Source organism: Equus przewalskii, unplaced genomic scaffold (genome assembly GCF_037783145.1).
Source record: "Equus przewalskii isolate Varuska unplaced genomic scaffold, EquPr2 ChrUn-13, whole genome shotgun sequence".
Taxonomy (NCBI): domain Eukaryota; kingdom Metazoa; phylum Chordata; class Mammalia; order Perissodactyla; family Equidae; genus Equus; species Equus przewalskii.
This window is the reverse complement of record NW_027228750.1, coordinates 3041698-3062474: the sequence shown is the minus strand read 5'-3', so window position 1 is coordinate 3062474 and position 20777 is coordinate 3041698. Positions and strand designations below refer to the sequence as shown.

The 20777-nt window shown below is 47.1% G+C and overlaps 1 protein-coding gene across 1 annotated transcript in view; it reads left to right on the top strand.

Annotated features, from left to right (window-relative positions):
• Positions 1-20777, top strand: part of PTGFRN (prostaglandin F2 receptor inhibitor) — a 72670-nt gene that overhangs the window by 33996 nt on the left and 17897 nt on the right. Inside the window, exons 3-5 of the mRNA XM_070607871.1 lie at positions 257-670; positions 4804-5184; positions 16329-16754. Coding sequence (XP_070463972.1) covers positions 257-670; positions 4804-5184; positions 16329-16754 — 1221 coding nt within the window. The remainder of the gene's footprint in view (positions 1-256; positions 671-4803; positions 5185-16328; positions 16755-20777) is intronic.

Here is a 20777-nt window from a genome sequence, read left to right as displayed (position 1 = left end):
AAAGGGGAGTTTACCACCCACTTCTAGCAGGGGGTCTTATTAGTGCCTCTTGTTTTTCATTTTCAAGTCGGAAAGTCAGTTGAGATCATAGATGAATCAAAATGGGGAAAATGCCCATCAGAGCATTAAAGCAGGGAAGGGGAGGAGGAAACCGTCCCTGGTCACAGCCCCGCCCAGGCTTCAAGCTCACAGAGGGGGCGGTGCTGGCTGGGGCGGGGCGCAGGCGGTCTCTGACGCTCTCCTTTCTCCCGCACAGTGCTGGCCGATGCCCTGCGCGTGGCCGCCAGCCCGCAGCCCTCCCCGGGCCTGAGCCTGCGCGAGGGCGAGCCCTTCTCGCTGCGCTGCTCGGCCGCCACAGCGTCGCCGCTGCACACGCACCTGGCGCTGCAGTGGGAGCTGCGGCGCGGCCCGGTGCAGCGCAACGTGCTGTCGCTGAGCCACGAGGGCCGCTTCCGCCCGGGCCCCGGCTACGAGCAGCGCTACCACAGCGGGGACGTGCGCCTGGACACCGTGGGTAGCGACGGCTACCGCCTGGCCGTGTCCCGGGCCCTGTCCGCAGACCAGGGCTCCTACAGATGTGTCGTCAGCGAGTGGATCGGAGAGCAGGGTAACTGGCAAGAAATTCAAGAAAAATCCGTGGACGTGGCCACCGTGGTCATCCAGCCAACAGGTGAGCTTCTGGAAATTGCCTATTTTAGACGACTAAGTCTTATTATTTTCTGACCAGTGATGTTGTAAGGAACGAGGTGGGATGTTCATCCTTTTCTGACAAGATTTCTGCTTCTCCTGTGGGGCCTTGCATGGGGGGTGAGGGACTAGGGTGGTGGTGATGGTTTGGGGAGGGTGCATTTGTTTTGTGCTGTATGCCTGTGGTTTTGCTTTGCAGCTGCTTTTCATCTGGATCATTCCCATGGGAAGCTGCAGGTTACACAAAGTACTAAGACAGTTGTTTAACTGAAAGGTTAAGTCCCTTTAAGTGCCAGAATGAGGTCCCCCTGTGTGCAGAGGGACTTGGGGATCGAGCTGTCCTCACCCTGCTCCCTCGGCTTCATCTCATTTGGTGTTCCCTGAATCTCTGGATCTGCCTCTCCCCCCAGCTGTTGGGGATGTGTATCTGGCTCACCCTAAAACCCCTCATCCAACTTGGATGGTCAAGGCCACCTTTCAGGTCCCCACAGATGCACCATCCCCTACCAGGTGGGGAGTTCTCTAGGGGTAAGCCTCTTCTTGTTTCCTATAGGGCACATACCCCACAAACATCCAGCCCTGGGGTCTGAACACAAGAAGTCCTTTGTTTTGTCATCGGTGAACTTTTTTTAAACCCTCCTACTCCAACTATAAAAATAAGAAAATACAAAACGCCTTTTAGAAACCCCATAAAAATAAAAGAAAAGCCATTATCGACTCACTGTCCAACAAGCATTGATGAAGAACCTACTGTGCGCTCAGTTCTCTCCTGGGCCCTGGAGTTAGAAGTGTTTGAGGATTGTTCCCAGGCCCCGTGGAGCTTCCAGCTTCGGCAGAGACAAAATGTGAAGATACCATCTCAGAATGATATCGTTAGTGTGGATGGATGGATGGACTTGGTTTTCTGGGAGTCCGACATCTTCAGCTCTCAGAGTTCTTTGCTTCTGTTGCTGCTGCCTCCTGTTTTGTAAACTGGGAAGACCGTGGCCAGACTCATTTCCTGAGTGTAAATGTGAGTGTGTGGCTGCTCTGTTGCTTAGATGGGAAGGAAAGCAGGAAACAGTACACGTGGGGAGTGTTTTTCCTCTGCAAGCTGCGTTGTCCTGAGCGCTGTACTCTGTGTTTACACCACCGCACAGAGCTGGATTTGGTGAAAAGCAGGACTGGGGTTCTTCAGTGACTGGCCATTGATGAGGTGGGAGGTGCTCTTGCTAAGGAGAGGGGCTGCCTGTCATGGTCAGTCTTGGTTCCATTGGCTGCAGAAATCACTTGCCAGATGGACTTGGATCACCGTCCTTTTCCGAAGCCATCCGCCTGGAATCTGTCCTAAAAATCCTCGGATATTCAGCTTGCATCCAACAACTATTTTAATGGGGCAGGAGGATTACAAGTCTCAGATTTGTTGCAAGTTATCTTTTTATGCGGAAATGTCGATCGTAAAGGTATTCTTTATTTCAAACAAGCCACAAAAGCCATGATACTGAGTTGTAAGACTTGACCACTTGGAACCTGTTAGGCAGGGAATAGCACTGGCTCTTACTTGAGCCTGGGCGTTCATGGTTCATAATCCTTTGGTGCTGTGGGCCTCTTTGATGGTCACGTGAAGCCCACAGACCCTTTCTCAGAACTAGTGTGTTTTAATTCATAAAACACATACATAGGATGACAAAGGAAAACAGTTATATTGAAATAGTTTATCAAGTTATTTTCAAGATAGATGTATTATATAGTAATATTGTGCTTTGGTAATGCGTTAAATGATAAGGTATAGTGGCAGGTCTGACTACTGTAATTTCTAAGTAGCGATGAATGTTAATGATATTTTAAGATATCTGCAACAGTTGTAATGTGATGTGAAAATATCTGTGATATCTCTTGGGAGCAAAATCCTGGGGAGAGATGACGTGATGCTGGTTTGTTGCTTAGTTTCATAATGAGAGGAGATGGTATATTTCAAGTAGAGTTTAGTAAAAACAAAGATAAATTTTTTTCCCATTCATGTCAGACTCCCTAAATTCTCCTTGTGGACCCCTGGTGAGAACCACCACACTAAAGTGCTGGTTTTCTCTTGTTGTCAACACCTGCACTAGCCATGGCTGACTTCTTAAAGATTCTTATTGCATTGCTATGATAAACAGCACAAAGCTACTTACACAGTGGGGCTGTGTTCATTTGTAGCAGTATTTCTCTCCATATTAAGAGTGGTTTGGTTAATATGGATCTTGGTGTCTGATTTATGGATTCGGTTATATCCAGTAGGAGAAAGCCTGCACCACCACAGGCTTCGTCTGAGGTCCCCTGTTGCATTAGGAGTCCTTAGAACTGGTTCTTTTTACCTTCAGCCTGCTCCATCCTGTCTCCCAGCACTGAACCTCCCTAGTCCGGAACGTATGGGAATGATGGCTAGTGGTCCGATAAAATATTTAGCCACTTGCAGAGAGAAAATTACAAAGTGAACTATACAGTTAAAGAGACATATCTGCCAATATTTCTAAACCTGAGAATCCGTTTTCTCCATACATACAGTCCACAGCTGCATCTTGACTACTACTTTACTCCCTCGGCTCCTTCCTAAGCCTTTTTTTACCTCCAGTAGCCGGTGGCTGGTACAGAGGGACGCCCACAGTATTCCAGAGTCTCTGACCACAAGCCTTGTCCATGGGGTGGTTCAGACTGCAGCACAAGCTCAGGGCAACGGTTTCCATACTCACTCCTCTCACAAACGAGCCTCAGATTACTTTGGGTCCCTTTAAAGGGGTGAAGGAGGAGGAAGAATTTGGAGGGTGCGTGGAGGTGAGAAATAAGACTCTCAAATTCCTTTTTCTAATACTGTGCCCACCTCATTTTCTGTCTTCGTCAAGGTGGATCTTAAACTTGGCCTGAAACATTTATTTGCAATGTTGTCAGGCTTTGGAAATAGTCACGTGAAAGCAGTTTACTGCAGAGGGCCTGGGCTTTGGGGCTGGGTCTTTTCTCAGCTGGGCACTAGCCTTTGTTGCTGGGCTTACTCTGGACAGTGGTGGATGCTGAGCGACTATTGCTGGAAGGCCAGACCTGTGCCTCCACTTGAATCCCCGGGGAGGTGTTGGCTATTTATCATCTAAGCAGTCGTTCCCAGAGCATTACCACCAGTTGAATGTTTTTCTACTCTGATTACAGATGTTCGACTTCTTTTTAAAAATCCCCCAAACAGAGTAAAATGTTTCCATGTAAAAACCTTTGACAGGGGAATGCTGAAACCAGCTCTGCCTTGAGACCGTGACACCAGATACTTCAGATACTCTCAATAGAGTCTCCTTTTAGTTATCCACACTAACGAGAGAGGGCAGTGGCGTGGATAATCCAAAAATCATTGTGTTTTGGTTTTAGAATATATGCTTTATGCTTGACTTTAAGGTGGGTGTGTCAAATGGAATAAGTGATGTATTTGGAAGACTTTCCTCATAAAGTACATTGTCTGGTTCCACTTTTCTGGTCTTCTGTTTAAGATTTTCCCCTCTTTTACCCAGAAGATGGTTTCACCCTCACCTCCTACCCTCAAGTCCCCACTGCTCAGCTAACACTATGTACCTGTCAGAACTGAGCTGGCCTTTCTCTGAAAATCACTCAAGTCTTATCATGCTCACGGATAAAGTATAATTTTAGTTTTGTGATGTTCAGCAGACTTCTTTAAACAATAGTGTCTCAGTTAAGAGCAGAGTCCCTGGAGGCAGACAGTCTGGATTTGAATCCCAGCTCTGCCACATTAGCTGTGTGACCTTGGGCAAGTTACCTAACCTCTCTGTGCTTCAGTTTCCTTATCAGTAAAGTAATAAGAGCTAGTAATAATACCTACCTCCTAGGTTTGTGTTGAAGATTTTTGTATTTGTAAAGCACTCAGAACGTATATAGTAAGCGAATATATGTTTGCTGCTGTTATTGGCTTTATGAAATGAAAAGAAATGTTGTATGTTTCATTCATCAGTAATTCTCAAACACTTACAACTGTATGAAACCTTCTAACTTTAATGCTGTAAATAAGAATGTAAAAGGAGGTGATCTAAAGGGGTGGGGGCGGGGGTATAAGGGGCAGACCTAATCCAGATTATCCAGATGTATTTCTTTTTAATTTTCAAGTTCTGCGAGCAACTGTGGCCAGGAATGTGTCTGTCGCTGAAGGAAAGGAGCTGGATCTGACATGCAACATCACAACAGACCGAGTGGATGACGTCCGCCCCGAGGTGACGTGGTACTCCAGCAGGACGCCTGACAGCAGTTTGCCTGGCCTGCACATGCTGGCCCGGCTGGACCGTGATTCCTTGGTGCACAGCTCTCCTCACGTTGCTCTGAGTCATGTGGATCCCCGCTCCTACCATTTACTGGTTCGAGATGTTAGCAAAGAAAACTCCGGCTACTATTTCTGCCACGTGGCGCTCTGGGCACCCGGGCACAACAGGAGCTGGCACAAGGTGGCAGAGGCCATGTCTGCCCCCACTGGTGTGGATGTGACCTGGCTAGGTGAGTGGTTTGGAGGATGGCTCTTCACCTCTCTGGCTTAATCCCTCCTCTGGGATATCGAGAGGAGTCAGGGAGCTGTGAGTCTTACCTTATTTTGGCGTTCTTCATATCAGGGCAAGCATCCTTTAGCCTGGATATATCCCAAGCTGGGGGCAAAAGCAAAACTGGCTGAAATAGAATCTGGCAGGCAAGGGAAATGTTTCAATAGTGTGGCCTCTGTTGTCTCAATGCCCTCATTTGAGAGGATATAGTTTCCTTTTGTTGTCGAGATTCGCAGGGTCGGCCCTGCTGAATGGCTCCTTGAAACGGATCTTTGTTGTCAGGAGGACGCTGCCATTCCCCCTTCCCTTTCCGAGACTCCTAGGTGCTCGTTGGCAGGAGCTGGTGCTTTTCTAAAGCCCAGAGCAGAGAGAATTCCTTCAGTGAATGGAATGCGTTTTTTTCACTGAATGCCCTGGAATCCCAAAATGGTTTGTTTGCAGATACAGTTGATGTCGGGCTTCCTGCTTCCCCAGGCTCTTGTGATGGGCTCTCACCAGGTCTTGTTCCCAGGGGAGGAGCAGAGCAGCTCTCAACTATTGACCTTGCCACCGGTTTTATAACAATGTGCCATATGTGAAGATTATTGTCACGGCCTCTTCTTTTTTACCGTTCTCATCTTCCGCATCTCTTATTTTCCAAAATGCTTGCCCTCTGGGGCTCACTTTTCCTAATTTTTGTTACTAGCTTGTAATTAATTGCAGGTAAACTTAAGTGGGATGGGGCCAAGTAGAGAGTGGAGAGCTTCGCTTCCCTCCTCCATTATTAACAAGGATGGGGACAGGGCTACTGGTCAAACTCTTCTCTGTTTTGAGCTTGATCTCGCTACTGTCCCACAAGTGTTCTGAGCCCTGGTGAAGGTATTTGGCATTGCTCTGATTATTAGGAGGTAAAACAGATCTTTAAAAGCCAGGAAATCATTTCTTCCTTCATCTGATGCTAAACATCCTCCTGCCGTGAGCCCCAACTCATACTTAGCTCTCCCTTGTCTCTGCTTTGACGTCTTTTCTGGAGTGAGGGCACATTCACTGTCTGTTTCTTCCTAATAAGCCTTTATTTGGCAGAGATGGGGAGCTGGCAAGCAGGGATGGTGGGGCAGGGAGAAGAAGAGTAAGAAGAATAAGCAGAAGGTGTGTCCAATTCAGAGTGAGACTAGGCAGGGTGTTAGTGATCCCTGGTAGCAAAGTGATTCTTTGATATCTGCAAAGTCAAAGGAGCAGGGTTTATCTGGCGAGCTTTTATTCCTGCCGTCTGAACCCCGTGCAAGAAACTCGCTATGCAGTACTGAACTGGAACAATGTTGGCCCAGCTAGGACTCTCCTTAGCAACCTTCAAAATAAAACAGATGTTGTCAGCACCAAAAGAAGACTTTTCATCTCTGGAGCTGAATTTGTCTCACAGCTCTGATCCTCGGTGCATTGTGTGGTGCTGTCAAATCCCACCGCTGACTCCCAGTGCCCCCTCCCCCTCCAACTTAGAATCACAGCTCGAGCATTTTTTTTTTTTTAGAAACTGCTGCCTGTGCTCCAATTTGAGGGCTTCTTTGAAGTACTCATGCATTGATCCCGGCATACCCAGGGGTAGACGCCGGGGCTGTCAGGAAACAGGAGGGGCGCTCCAAGGCAATGGGTTCTTTTAACTGGAAGGGATTTGTTGGTGGCTGTATTCTCCAGAGACTGAGAAGAAATAAAAAGACTAAATTGTGGGAAGAGGTTCAGTTACTGTCCTTAGGATTCAGTTGTTTGTTTTCCCGCCGAGTGCCAGCACTGTTGCCGTGAAAGTCATCAGGGGGCTTTCCCGTGACTGATGCTAAGCTGCGCAGCACCCCACACCCTGCACAGTGCTTGGCCTGTGATGGGCACTCGGTAAACATCAGCTGGATGCATAGATAAACCAGCACCAACACATGGGTAGTGTTAAAATATGTGCATAAGAAAACAAGACTTGCAAAGAAAGCCTAGAATATTGCACGAGCTGCACATGGGTCAGTCTACCTGGAGTGTAGTGATATAAAAATGGACTGCGTTTCTTCTTAAATTTCCTCCTCCTCCCTGTGCCTGTGACTCACCATTACAGCTGCCTGGACACTAGTCAGGAGGCGAGTTGGGCACGAGTACAGCAGCAGCCCTCTCTCCAGGACCTCCCAATTGGATTCTCTGCCCAGAGGCTGATGGGCCTGGCCTGACTGTATGATTCTCTCTAGATATACAACATGTATGTGTATGCATGTGGATACCATACCACATGCAATGTGGAGCCTGTTAGAGTTAACTGACAGGTGGCCAGAAAGACAGGAAGACAGGTTACCTGCCAAGTACTCTATTTATAGAGGTCAGCTTATGTTTGGTGACTGTGGAATGTTGTCCAAAAAGAGCTCTTGAGAGAGCTGGTTCCCTAGAGGGTATTGCACAAAACTCTCAGTTTTGCTACTTGACAGAGTAAAAATAATAACTGCCATTTACTGAACAGTTACTGAGTGCCAGGCACTGGGCTAAGGGCTTTACATGCATTAAATATTTGATCCCCACAACCTTGTGAGGTCCTGCCCCCGTCGCCATCTGAACACCACTGGTTTTTATTTTGCTTATGATGTTGAGTGTCAGGAATTAGGGAAGAACTCAGTGGGGTTCATCTCTGGTGTACATGGAGACAGCTTGGATGGCTAGAGCTGGGGATCCCCTTCCAGATGGCTTTGTCATGCACATGTCACTGTGCTCCTGGGCGTTTCTTCCTGTTCCTACATGGCATCTCATCCTCTCTGTCCCCACATGGCTTCTCATCCAGGCCCTTTCCACATGGCTTAGTTTCCTCACAGCTCGGTCTTCTCAGGACATCACACTTCTTACATGGCTGCTGGCTTCTACGAGCTAGGAAATGGGAGTGCCTGACCAGTTAAAAGCTATCCCTGGGATGGCACAGTGTCACTTCTACTGTTTTCTATTGGTCAGAGCCATCACAGAGTCTGCCCAAGTTCAAGGGAGTGGAGAAAGAGACCCCATCTCTTAATGGGAGAGTGGCAGGGTCACACCGCGAGAGGGCATGTGGAGTGGGAAATGTTACTGCGGTCATCTTTGGAAAATGGAGTCTACCACAGTGGTAAATGCTTGTTTCTTTTATTTCAAAAGAAATTATGTTTAGGATGGCTTAGAGAGGGTTATGGCCCTGGGTCAAGTCTGTCCCAAGTATTGTCATCTTATGAGGAAACACTTTTGGCTTTGGGAATCAGCCTCACTCCTGAAATTCTAGAAGACAGAGTCCTAGAAACTGAGCTGTTCTTGTCCTTATTTGCTTGGGGTGGGTGTGCTGAGTAAATGAGGGGGCTGAAGCCGATTGGGGTCTTCTCATGTTCCATTGTGTTAACTACACAGAGATATCAGGGCAGTGATGCGAATGGGTCTGGCTGGTTCAAGAGCACTTGTAGCAGCTGGAGGACCATAATGATATCTTAGAGGGTGAGAAAAAGCTTCTTTTACTTAGGATTTATGTCCTACTTTTGAAGGAGAAAAAAAAAAGATTTAAGTTGGCTTGGAAAATGAAGCACACTTTAAAGCAGGAGACACAAAAATAAAATCAAGATCAAAAGGGGTAAAACAAAATCAAAGAATAGATATTGCAAGGTAGTTGGGATGAATTAGTTACTGCATCTGAGTGCTGAATTTGTCTCTGAAGTTGTGAAGAGTTGAGGCAAAAAGAGATGTGATTATACAGTTCTCTGGTGAAGGAAAACAAATCCTTTCAGAGAGACAAACTTTTTCTTGGCACTGAATTTATCATGGGCTTTTTTATTTAAGGGGCATTGGGAACATAATGGACAGTGCTTTCAACTGTGGTATTACAGAGGGCTCTAAGTGATTGTTTAAATGGATGTTTCTTATATTCGTGCTCTATAAAAGCTGAGGGCATAAATCTTAAGTATGTGAAGGAGTTTCTGTAAGAAGCTGAGTTGCTATGGAGGACAAATGTTGCTTTGTGAGGATCCAATTTAGTGTATGGCTAAAACTATAGAGAATCTGGGGGAATGGCTAGTTAATATGCGTATTAAGCCATCTCTCTCTGCTATCAGATGTCTTAAATGAGGCTTTGGCAAGAGTTGGATACTAATCAGTTCATGGTTGAGCTCTCCGCCCCAAGTACCAGACTTCTGTGGTGTTAATTGGAGAGGGTTCCACGGGCTTCGGATACAAGAGCAGGCGGAGGCAGCACTGAGTTCTGCTGTTCAGGCTTGAGAACCCGATTTGCATTCTTTCCTGCGAGAGGACCATCCCCTCTTCCAACAGTGTGCCAGTGAGGAAGGTAATTACTTTTCTTTAAAAGGAACTGTTAATCTACTAAGTACTTGGTGGAGACTTCAGCATTCTGTGCCATCTATAGGAGATAAGATGTAGATCTGCAGGATTTTACGGGCAAGTATCATCAGCTGTCTGTCCAGGATTGTCTCCGACAGCAGAAGAGCCCGTGGACAAGTGCTGGAGTCTTGCTCCAGCTTCTAGGTGTGTTATCTCGGGTATGTCGCTTAAGATTTCTCAGCCTTGGTTTTCTTGGTTTTGTGGGGTAATGCATATAAAGAGCTTAGCACAGTGCCTAGCACTTATGTGCTCTGTCCATTTTCGTGGTGGTGGTGATGACTTGTTGGTGCTGGAGGGGGTCTGTATATAGCATGCTCCGCCCCCCAAGTGCTTAATCAAGTAAGACATGGGAGTCTGTCTTAGGGCCTGGAGGAACCAGGAATGTGTGTGTCCTGGAAGCACCACTCCCAAGGAGAAGAGGTTGAGCTGACCACATCCAGCCCCTTTCCTGCCCCCCAAATCTGGTAATTCCCTCTTCCTTCTCTGGGAGGAGTGAGTGAGGAGGAAGAGAGAAAGACTGCACTGAGTGTCACTTTGGGTGTGGGGCAGTTCAAATGATATTATCTTTATTGCTCTGAAATGGCTAATGCTAAACACAGCCTCATAACAATGGTTCTACTAAGTGGGGTAAAATGCCCCCCAAAACAACAACTCCTGATTTATAGCCTTCTCTGTCTAAATGTTAGAGAATATTTAATTGTTTTATATAAATGATGATAGTCGCAACTCTGACAATTAGCGCACTCAGCTGTCTCTAAAGTACCTGCCCAATTCAAGATAATGAAACTGGCCAGAGCAGAGACGAGGACGTGCCTTATCCTGTTTCCTCTAACTCCTGCATGTGGCCTGTTCGTCTTGTTAGCCCTACCAAGTTAACTAAGCTTCAGAGCGGGTGTTAGGACGTGGCCCTGCTGTACACAGTTCAGGATTAGTGCCGCAGCTGTTATCATCACTCTCATTCTGGGATGTGGCAGGCTTTGAGAAAACAGTAATAACTGGGTGTGGCATGAGGTTGTGCAGTTTGCTCCTCGTGGAAGCCAGGCCATGGACCAAAGCCTCGCCCAGAATTCGGCTCACACACACTGTGCAAGACCCTAGTCTTCCGACTTCCCTCCTCTGAGCTTTGGTTTTCGTTTTGTTTTTTCCATTTAGGAAACATACGTGAAAATAGTACCTATCTCATAAAGGTATTATGAAGATAAAGGGAGGATGCAGGGCAAGTGTATAGCGTACCTGGCGGAGAGAAGGCCTTTGATCAGTGTCAGTTGTTATTATCATCATTGTAAAATGGGGATAATGACACCTTCCTTGTAAGACTGTTGAGAGGAAAAGGAGGTAATCTATGTGAAAACCTCCAGCTCGGGTCCCTGCGCACAGTCAGCACAAATACCTGCTTTCACAAATTAGCCAATGATGATTCTGAAAGCTTTTCATTGTTTTGAAAATTGTAGTGAGTTTAATGACCCATATTCAGAAAGAAAAGTCTTTCTTTGGGGGCGTTTGTACTGTTGGGGCCACAGCTTCAGGAGGTGGTGTGTATGTTGTCATACTCCATCCCTGGAGCCGGGTTAGAGAGCAGACCCTTGCTTCTCAGAATGCCAGCAACATAGCGCTTACACTGGCCTCAGAATTCTGTGAAAGGTCTTACAGTGTGGGTGGGCTGTTTGTGTTTAACTTTTGGAATAGAAATTTACACAGAAGAAGAAAGAACTTCAGCAATTATCAATATTTTTCTAATCTTATTTCATCTCTCTTCCCTCCCAGAGACAGACAGACACACACACACACGCACGCGCGCGCGCGCGCACACACACACACACAAACACACTCTTTATTTTTTTTTCTTCTGGAAGAATTTAAAGCACATCCCAGACATCATATCATTTTGCCATTAAATACTTTAGTATGCATCTTTAACTGATAAGCTTTTTTAAAACATAACCACCATTGCATTCTTAGCTGATTTCATGATGAGATCAAGCAGAATTTAGCGGTAATCAGTAGTGGAATGCTTATGCCAAAAATGAGCGTTTTTATGCAAAATATTAAACTTAGTCCAATTCAGCAAGTGTGTTAATGTCTTTTATGTCCAAGGCACTGCATGCATAGCACAGCCAGATGAATGAGGTGGGTGGTCCCTGACCCTGCAGAGAGTCCTATACAAGGTCCATAAGACATGTATACATATAACCGAAGTTCAAGGCAGTGTTCAAATAAAATCCTTAGAGCACAGAGCCTGGCGGATGGTAGAGTCTCTGTGAACGTTTGCTGAATAACAAGTGGAGGTGTGACAGGCTGCCTGAGTTCAAAGGAGGCATTCTCTGTTAAGTAGGAGGGGCCACATGGAGGTAGCATGTACGTGATGGACGTTGAGGACCAAGTACAATCTCTGCAAACAATTTTATAAATTGTAAAACAACAATAAAGGGAAACTTCCACACATGCACCAAAACAAAGAAGAAATTAAGGACCCACCCATACTTTTACCATTCTGACATAATGGAGTCATATCTTTTCTAGGAGTATAAATCTAAAGTCGACCTCCAAAGGCTGGTGGATAGTTCAAATGACCTTTGAACATCTTTTAAATCACTAGAACCTATGCCTTGCAAGTTCACAAGCTAAGAAGCCACTTTGTTTGTCTTTGCATTAGCACCCTCCTTTTTGGGGCCTAAGATTTAATTTTCACAAGAACGAGGAGACCAAGCAGTCAGTGAAGAGGTGTTGCTCTCCTGCCAAGCTGGAGTTCCTGTGACCAGATGCACACAGGCTGCAACTCCCCTGCACCCTCCTTTCTGTACATTTGGAGACGCAGGATTTAAACAGCCATATGGGGGTGAAGGATGAGTAGAATGGGAGAATCTGTTCAGTCATTTATTCAACAACTAATTGAGCAGGTGTCCCCGGTGCTGAGGCGGAGGGTGCAATGGGAAGGAAGGCAGAAAGCCTGGAAGCCTACCAGGTGATTAGGGAATGGTGAGGTGTGTTGTGCGAATGGAGTCCAGAATATATACAAGAAGGCAGTGGGCGGTGGGCTGGACAATGGGTTAGGCTCTCATTACAGGGGGCTTTGCATATCAGGCTGGGGATTTGTTTTTAACTCAATCGGTGAGAGGAAAGGCCACGGGAGGTTTCTAGAACAGATGACCTGACAGTTGTGTCAGCTTAGAGGTGGGTTGGGAGGTTACTATAGTAGTCTTGGTGGGAGGCAAAGAGGGCCGGGATGAGGGTGGTGTTTGTGAGGTTTTCCCTTTTATTCACAAATATGTATAGAGCACCTACTGTGTGTGTGGCCTGGAATGGGAGAAATGGAAGAGACATTGGGGAGGTAGAATGTGTGAGACTTAAGAACCCTCAGAGTGGAGAGTCGCAGGAGGCAGACGTTTCCAGCAGAGGTGCCTGGGAGGGTCAATGGCGGGAGTGTGGCAACAGGAACAGTGATTGGAAAGTTAGGAGGAGGAGCTGGCTGTGTTTGTTTGGAGTGGGGTTTTAGCTGTGTGCACGTGTGTATGAATATATGTGTGTGTGTGTGTGTGTACGTGTCTATGTGTGTCCATATTGGCAGAGGCGGGTGGGAGTGAAGTGAATTAGATCGCTAGTGTGCTGTGCATGAGATGTCAAGGAGACACCAGCTGAGGTGCCTGGAACCCAGCTCTGGGCCGGTGTTTGTATCTGGAGCCCAAGGAAGAGTTGGGCCAGAGCGGGGGCAGCTGGGTTCCATATCTGGGTGAGGGAGCTTGGGCGTGACCAGGCCAGGGCAGGAGTGGAGCAAGCTGCCCTGGTGGTTGGTTCGGGAGCTGGTTATGACCACCTTTTCCATGTGTCCGTGGTCTGACCACTAATGAGTCAGTCAAGTCACCACTTCTCTCCCATCTTTCATGGTAACTTGAACAGCTTTTGTTTTCCAAGTGCCACTGTGGAGGAATATGCTCAGGGGCTGGCACTAAACCATGAAGGGGTCAAAGGGTTTGTTATGAAAGAGTTGGTAACTGATAAGGAGAGAAATCCCCGTGCATCACAGCGTTTTGAATTGCGCTGGTCAGCCGGGCTGAGGTGATGGCCCACAGGGAGCTGTCTTCCTGGGTTAGATTCCCTGTGGCAGTAACTGTAGTCATGCCAGTCATGGCCTTCAGCATTCCTAAAAGTCACAGTGCTAGTCAGTGGTACTTAGAAAATACTAAGGTGAGAAGTCAGGAAGTTTCGTTCATTTGGGAGATGAGGGAGGACATACTGGAAAGATGGTCTAAAGGATGCAGCCCTGGGTTCAGATCTGACACTTTTGAGCTGTATGGCTACGTTATTAACCTCTTTAAAGCTCCGCCTCCTCACATATGAAATGGGAATGGTGAATAGTGGTTCATAAATATGTACATGTGTATATGTGTTAGACATACATACATACACACATGTGTACCAGGCACAGTCTAAGCACTTTTATGTATGTTTTAGCTCTTAATCCTCACAGTAACATTAGGAGGTAGTTACTGTTGTTATCCCCATTTTTATAGGTGAGGCACCGGAGAGGTTCAATAATCTGCCCTAGGTTACACAGCAAGTGAGTGGCAGAGCTGGGATTCAAACGTAGTCCAGCTCCAGACCCCTGGCTCTTTACCACTGCTCTTTACTGCCTCACGGTTTGTTGTTCAGGTTAATGTGGTAACACGCATGAAGGGTCTTCGAATTGTGCTCAGACTGGAGTTGGGTCTCAGTAAGTGGTGGTGGCTGCTGCTGCTGAGTGGGGACTCTTGATGGTGCCACAACTCCAGTTGGTCCCGATGGGCCTGGGAGGATACGCACAGGCTGTTCAAGTCTGTCCTTCCACATTAAATGACCCTGGTTGTCCTAGTCTGCTCCCAAGTTGCTGTGCCAAGATCCTACATGAGAAAAGGTCTAAAACCCTGGATGTGGTGTAATTTGGGAACACCTTGTCTCACCCACCTGATGGTAGAAATACCTTCCGGTGATGTTTGTTCCGAGTCAGTTGTTGCTAGAGAGGCAGTGTGGTCTGTCAGCGTTCTGCCCAGGAGACGGGACACCCCCGGCTGTGCAACGTTAGCACACTCAGCTGTAGAATGAGGAGGCGGGATGACATTCTAGCAGCCTGGGGCATTTCTCTGCAGCGTCCACATCACGGCAGGGCGTATTGGTCTGACTTTATACTGCACAGGGTCCACCTCACTTGCAATTAAATGCTTGTGAAGATGACATTTGAGGGAATTAGAATTTTGAGTTCTTTCCATTTTTTGGCCACTGAATCATTCTTGGAGAAGTCATGGTGTTATGCATTTCATTGGAAGTGTAAATCATAAAAGAACAGTTCCTTGACCTCAGCAGTTTATACTCTTGTGTGAGTCATAAATAAAAGCAGCGTTAAATAAAACTAAACTGTTGGGTGGAGGCGATGTGAATCAAGATCGTGTTGGCAAATGGAAGGTTCCGTTTAGCTAGAATTCCTTGCCTCCTAGAAGGCAAAGTGCTACGAAAGAGAAATATAGCCTTTTCTAGAAGCCTTAGCACTAAGGCAGCAAACATTTATTGAGCGCCTACTACATACAAGGCTGTGTATTTGGAACTTTGGGCTGAGACCTTCAAGCAAGGAGTAATAGAGACTGGGATTACTGCTATACAGGAGTACTTACCTATGCGGCTTGTGGGGGCACAGAGAAAGGTGTCACACTCTGGGGACCCAGAAGGGGGCACAGAGGAGGTCACACTTGAAGAATGAGTGGAAGTTTGCAGGCAGTCAGGACGAGAGGGCCACTGTAAACATGTCAGCACAATGGTGTGAGTCTGTGGTGACTGGAGAGCTTCAGATAATTAGTGTGACACAGAGGGGGTAGGAGTAGAGGAAAGGAGGCGACAGAAGGTCCCAATGCCAGTTCTTTGGCAAGTGTGGAAAAAGGCCTTGGGGCCAGCAAAGACAGAAGTGTGGAGTTGCAGAAATGGGTTCAGTGGCAGTGGGGACACTAGGAGAGTGCTGGCTTTTCTCCCACCTGTCAGAATTTGTGGATGGCAGGGAAATGGGGGGTAATACATGAGCAGGCTTTCCTAGAACTAGGATCATAGTGAGCTGGCCTCAGGGTTGTCAGAACCGTATGGGAGAATTACATATGTCATTTGGGAAGTTTGAGAATGGAGGTGTTTGTTGACCACTGAACCACAGATTCAGCAGAAAAAGTCAGAGGACCAGAAAGTGAGGGTGAGAATATGCAGGGATAATAGTGATATGAGGGCCTTGCGTTTGGGGCATAGCCAAGGATGGCAGGAACCTGAGCCACGGCTGGGTTGATTGGCTTCAAGTGCTAGAATATGCTCTGGGATGGAGTTTCCCAGTGCTGCTCCAGTGGTGACTTTGGACTTTCTGTGGGCGCTGCTTGGCATTCCAGAGAAAACCTTGGTGGAGCATGGACACCAAGCTTTAAGTCTTAAGAAGTCCTTCTCAGAAGACTCTAACCTCCTGGGAAACTGACGGCAGACCCCAAGCATATGGAAGGCTCAAGATCAGGGACATTTTGCTCTGGCCTTTGGGAGGTTTTCTTGAGGGGCGTCAAGGGGGCAGTGTTGTACAAGTTTTGCAATAACAAACCCTCATGGGATCCTTCCCATCCCATGCAAAGACTTCCATTTCTATCACTATAGTTGGTAGCACAGGCATTTAATTGTCAGGACAAGAGTAGTCCATGTCTCTTTCCTTTTGTGAGTTCTTGATATGTTGCTCCGTCTGATTTTGTTCTCCTGGCGCCTCTCTGTTTTGTTCAGAACCAGACTATCAGGTGTACCTGAATGCTTCTAAGGTCCCCGAGTTTTCAGACGACCTCACAGAGCTGGAATGCCGCATAGTGGATAAGAAGAGCATGGAGGCAAATGTCCGCTTTACGGTGTCCTGGTACTACAGGATGAACCGGCGCAGTGACGACGTTGTGGCCAGCGAGCTTCTTGCAGTTATGAACGGGGACTGGACGCTGAAGTACGGAGAGAGGAGCAAGCAACGGGCCCAGGATGGAGACTTTATTTTTGCTAAGGAGCATACGGACACATTCAGTTTCCGAATCCAAAGGACTACAGAGGAAGACAGAGGCAATTATTACTGTGTTGTGTCTGCCTGGACCAAACAGCGTAACGACAGCTGGGTGAAGAGCAAGGATGTCTTCTCCAAACCCATCAACATATTTTGGGTATCAGAAGGTAGGTGCCTTATTCTTATTCATTAACGTTTCTGTTGTGTTGTATCTTGGATTAAGTCATCCCACTGTGTTTTCACATGCACAGTCACCCTGCAGGTTTTCATTTACGCTAGAAATCCAAGAAATGTGTGCTGAAATGACTATTGCTTTTATCTACAGCATACACCCCTTTAGGATGATGCTGCTGGAGAAGGGTAAGTCCTGGTGAGACCTGGGGCTTGGTCAGTGGTAGAAGGTCATTTTCTTGTAGGAGTTCACAGTGTGCATGGGGTGAGCCCTTGACACTGCTCCACTGGGTGGCCTTAGGCCAAACCTCACACAGGCCTTTGAGGGTCTGTCTGTGCCCATGAGTTCCCTCTGGCTGCAGGCACATTTGAGGTGCCACAGAGAGGGAGTGGGCAGCTACAGGCCATTGTGCCTGCCCTAAGGGGCCAGTCGTCTATTCAGAGAGATTGTTTCTAGAGAGAGGTGACAAGAACTTAAGGGAATCCATTTGTTTGCTGCATCTCCTTCTGAATGCTCAGAGCACTGTCTGCCTCCGGACGTCAGACTCGTCAAGTTTTTTATCCCTGTCCTTGTCTTTCAGCACAGGAATCCCAGGGCTCCTAGTCCTCCTTCATGCCCTGGATGTTAAGCACCATCTGAATGCCTCTCTTGACTCATTGCCACCCCTCCTATATTCCCAAACCCCAAACTGGCCCTCTAGAACTCAGCAAAATCTCTGTTTCCTGAACCTCATCTCTGAATGTTCCTTTCTCTTTCTCTCGTCAAACACTGCCAACCTCACTCTTTCCCCTGGAGCTCTCCTGACTGATGGTGTTTTCTTCCCACGCTCTTCATATAACTGGACCTACGTGGGGCAGGTGCCCTCCTTGTCCCTCACTGCAGCTTCCAGATAATTTTCCCTCCTTCCTAAAAACGTAGCTCCAATCTCATGTCATCAGATCATACACCTCCTCTCATTGACATCACCTGTCGATTCCTAAGTCCTCCGTGTTCATCCTTTGAAGAAGTCAACTTCTGTTTCATAGCCGCTCTCTCCAATACACCTCCTGTCTTGCCAGCTTCACTATCTGTGTATAACACTGGATCACACCTTGGCTGCACATTGGAGTCACCTGAGAAGTTTTAAAAAAAATACTGATGCTTGAGTCTCACTAGAGGTTTTGTCTTAACTGGCCTGAGGTTTTATGCAATCTAGGCATTGGCGTTTTTAAATGCTCCCAAGATGGTTCTCGTGTGCAGTAAGGTTGAGAACCCTAATATAGAGAAACCTTTCATTCTCAGTTCCTTGTCCTTTTCTCTAGTCATTATGGCCTCTGTCCTGTTTTTCCTGTTTTGGTCATTCACTCCCTTGCTCACACCCTACACTAGACCATCTCACTTCTGATAACAGAAAGCACCCCCATACTCTCAGTTCCAAGCAACCCATCCTCTAAACATGGCTTCTGTCTTTCTTGATTACTCCCTCTGGTTCTCCAGCATCAACCCTTCAACTCTACCAGGACTGACAGTCCGTTAATCCTACCAACTTTTATTGTCTTTCACTCCCATTGTGTCTTCACATCTCTCTTACCTAGGGTGACCGTTTGCCCAGGGTAGTCCGATCTATACCTGTTGTCCTGTGTCACTTTTCAGAGCACCCTCTTTCCTTCTTAGATGTGTGCAGTGTGGGATGTAGGATCAGATACGTAGTCACCATACTGTTACCTAGCCTAAATTCCGAGTCATACTCACTCCCTTGAGCACACCTTTAGCTCCCTTGCCCCACTCTCAGTCTGCACTATGCTCTGGCTAAACAACAACTCTGTTCAAAGCGAACCGTCTGCCACCTTCCTGCCTGCATCTGCAGAGCTGAATGTGGTTACAGAAAAGCATCTGAACATGTTGACTGGTCTCACTTTCAATCCATGATCATGTGTGTCAAGTGGGCTCTCAACACTGCCTGGGAATCATTCTGCATTTCCTTACTCTCCAAGATGATTATTGCATACCACCTTCTAGCTCTCTGAAAACCTCCTCTTCCAGCCTTGTTCTCGGCTGTTGATCCTGCTATTTCCCTAAAAAACCAGAAACAATCCAAGGAAAATTTGCACACACTCTACCTCAGCGGCTGAACCTGTTACTCAGCCACATGTCCTAGCAAAGGCCAGTGCCTCTCACTACTCAGACACATGGCTCCCCTCTCTGATGCCTTCTATAGCTCGCTCTCCTGGACCTCTCCCATTGGCCTATAAATATGCTGTTACATCTCCTGGGTTTTTTTTTTTAAAAACCATGCTAATCTTGATCTTGCTTCCCCCTCCATCCTTCTTTTCCCCACGCTTGTTTGCCCACCCATCACTCTCTTTTTCCTTTGATAGCCGAAGTAGTCAATGTATCTGTACTTGATGTCCCCAGTTTCTCCTCGTCTCTTCTTTCTGGTACCTACTCTAATCAGGCTTTTGCCCCCACTGCTCATGTTAAGATTACTAGTTGATTGGCTGATTCCAAAATCCAGTTGTTAGTTACGTTCTTAGCAGGATTTAACAGATGATCGTTCCCTCCTCCTGGAAATACTTTGCTTTTTCCTTGGCTGATAGGACGTCACCCTCTCTGGGCTTTCCTCCACACTCACTGCCGTTCTTTCTCAGCCTCCTTGCTGGTTCCTCTTCATTTTCCTGCCCTTCAGATGCCTCAGGACCGTGGTCCTAGGACTTCCTTCTGTTTAACTTCACGGCCTTGGTGATCTCTCTAATCTCATGAATTTAAGTGCCGTCTACACACCAGTGACTCCCAAATTTATGTTTCTACCTCAGACCTCTTTCCAGAACTCCAGACTCAATATTGTGTTGCCACTTGTCCACTGGGCGTCTCAACTGTTCAGAATGGTGCTTCTGGTCTTCTCTCGGCCTTCTCTAGCACTTTTGTTCTAGTTGTTGAGACCAGAACCTTCATCTTTAATTCCTCGTTCTTCAGATTGCCTTAGAATCTAACCCCGTCTCACACTCCACTGTTAGCAAGCCACCATTGTCACTGCCTGGATTATATCACCAGCCTCCTAGCTGGTCTCCTTGCTTCTGCCCTTGCACATGACGGCCAGAGCGATCCTGCAAAATGTAAGTCAGATCGTGAAACTCCTCTGCCCTGACCTTCTCATTCAGAGCAGAACCCAGCCTTTCAGTGGCCTCGGATGCCCTCTACCAACCGGCCCCCTTTACCTTCTTTTTTTTTAAGATTTTTTTTTTTCCTTTTTCTCCCCAAAGCCCCCCAGTACATAGTTGTGTATTCTTTGTTGTGGGTCCTTCTAGTTGTGGCATGTGGGATGCTGCCTCAGCGTGGTTTGATGAGCAGTGCCATGTCCACGCCCAGGATTCAAACCAACGAAACACTGTGCCGCCTGCAGCAGAGCGTGTGAACTTAACCACTCGGCCACGGGGCCAGCCCCCCCACCCCCTTTACCTTCTGACTCACCTCTACCCTCCCCACACCCACTCCGCTTCACCTCATCTGCCTTTCCCATAGCTCCCCAGATACACCAGGCAAGCCTCTGCCTCATGGCTTTCTTCTGCTCTTCCCTCTGCCTCGAATGCCGTTCCCGTAGGTGGATACAGGGTTCTTTCCCTCACCCCCTCCTCTCCTTGATGCCATCTCAGTGAGGCCGTCCCTGGGCACTCTGTCTCAAATTGTGACCCCACACTGACCCTGCACACTTTTTCTCTTCTTTTCCTGCTTTATTTTCTCTTAAACTTTTATCACCCTCTAATCATACCATCTATTTTACTTTTTTATTTTGTTCATCTCCCTCCACTAGCATATGAAAGGGGGATTTCTGTATGTTTTGTTTCCTATTGCATTCTCAGTGCCTGGAATCTGGGAGGCTGTCCGTGGTACTTGTCTAGTTAATGAGTGGATCACCAAACCCACAGAAGATCAAGAACGAATGTGGGTGGCTCAGTGCAACCTCAGGAATCAGTGATTCTGGAGAGACTCTGTAACATACGTGTGCTGCTAATAGGTTTGGTGGAACAAACATTCCAAAAAA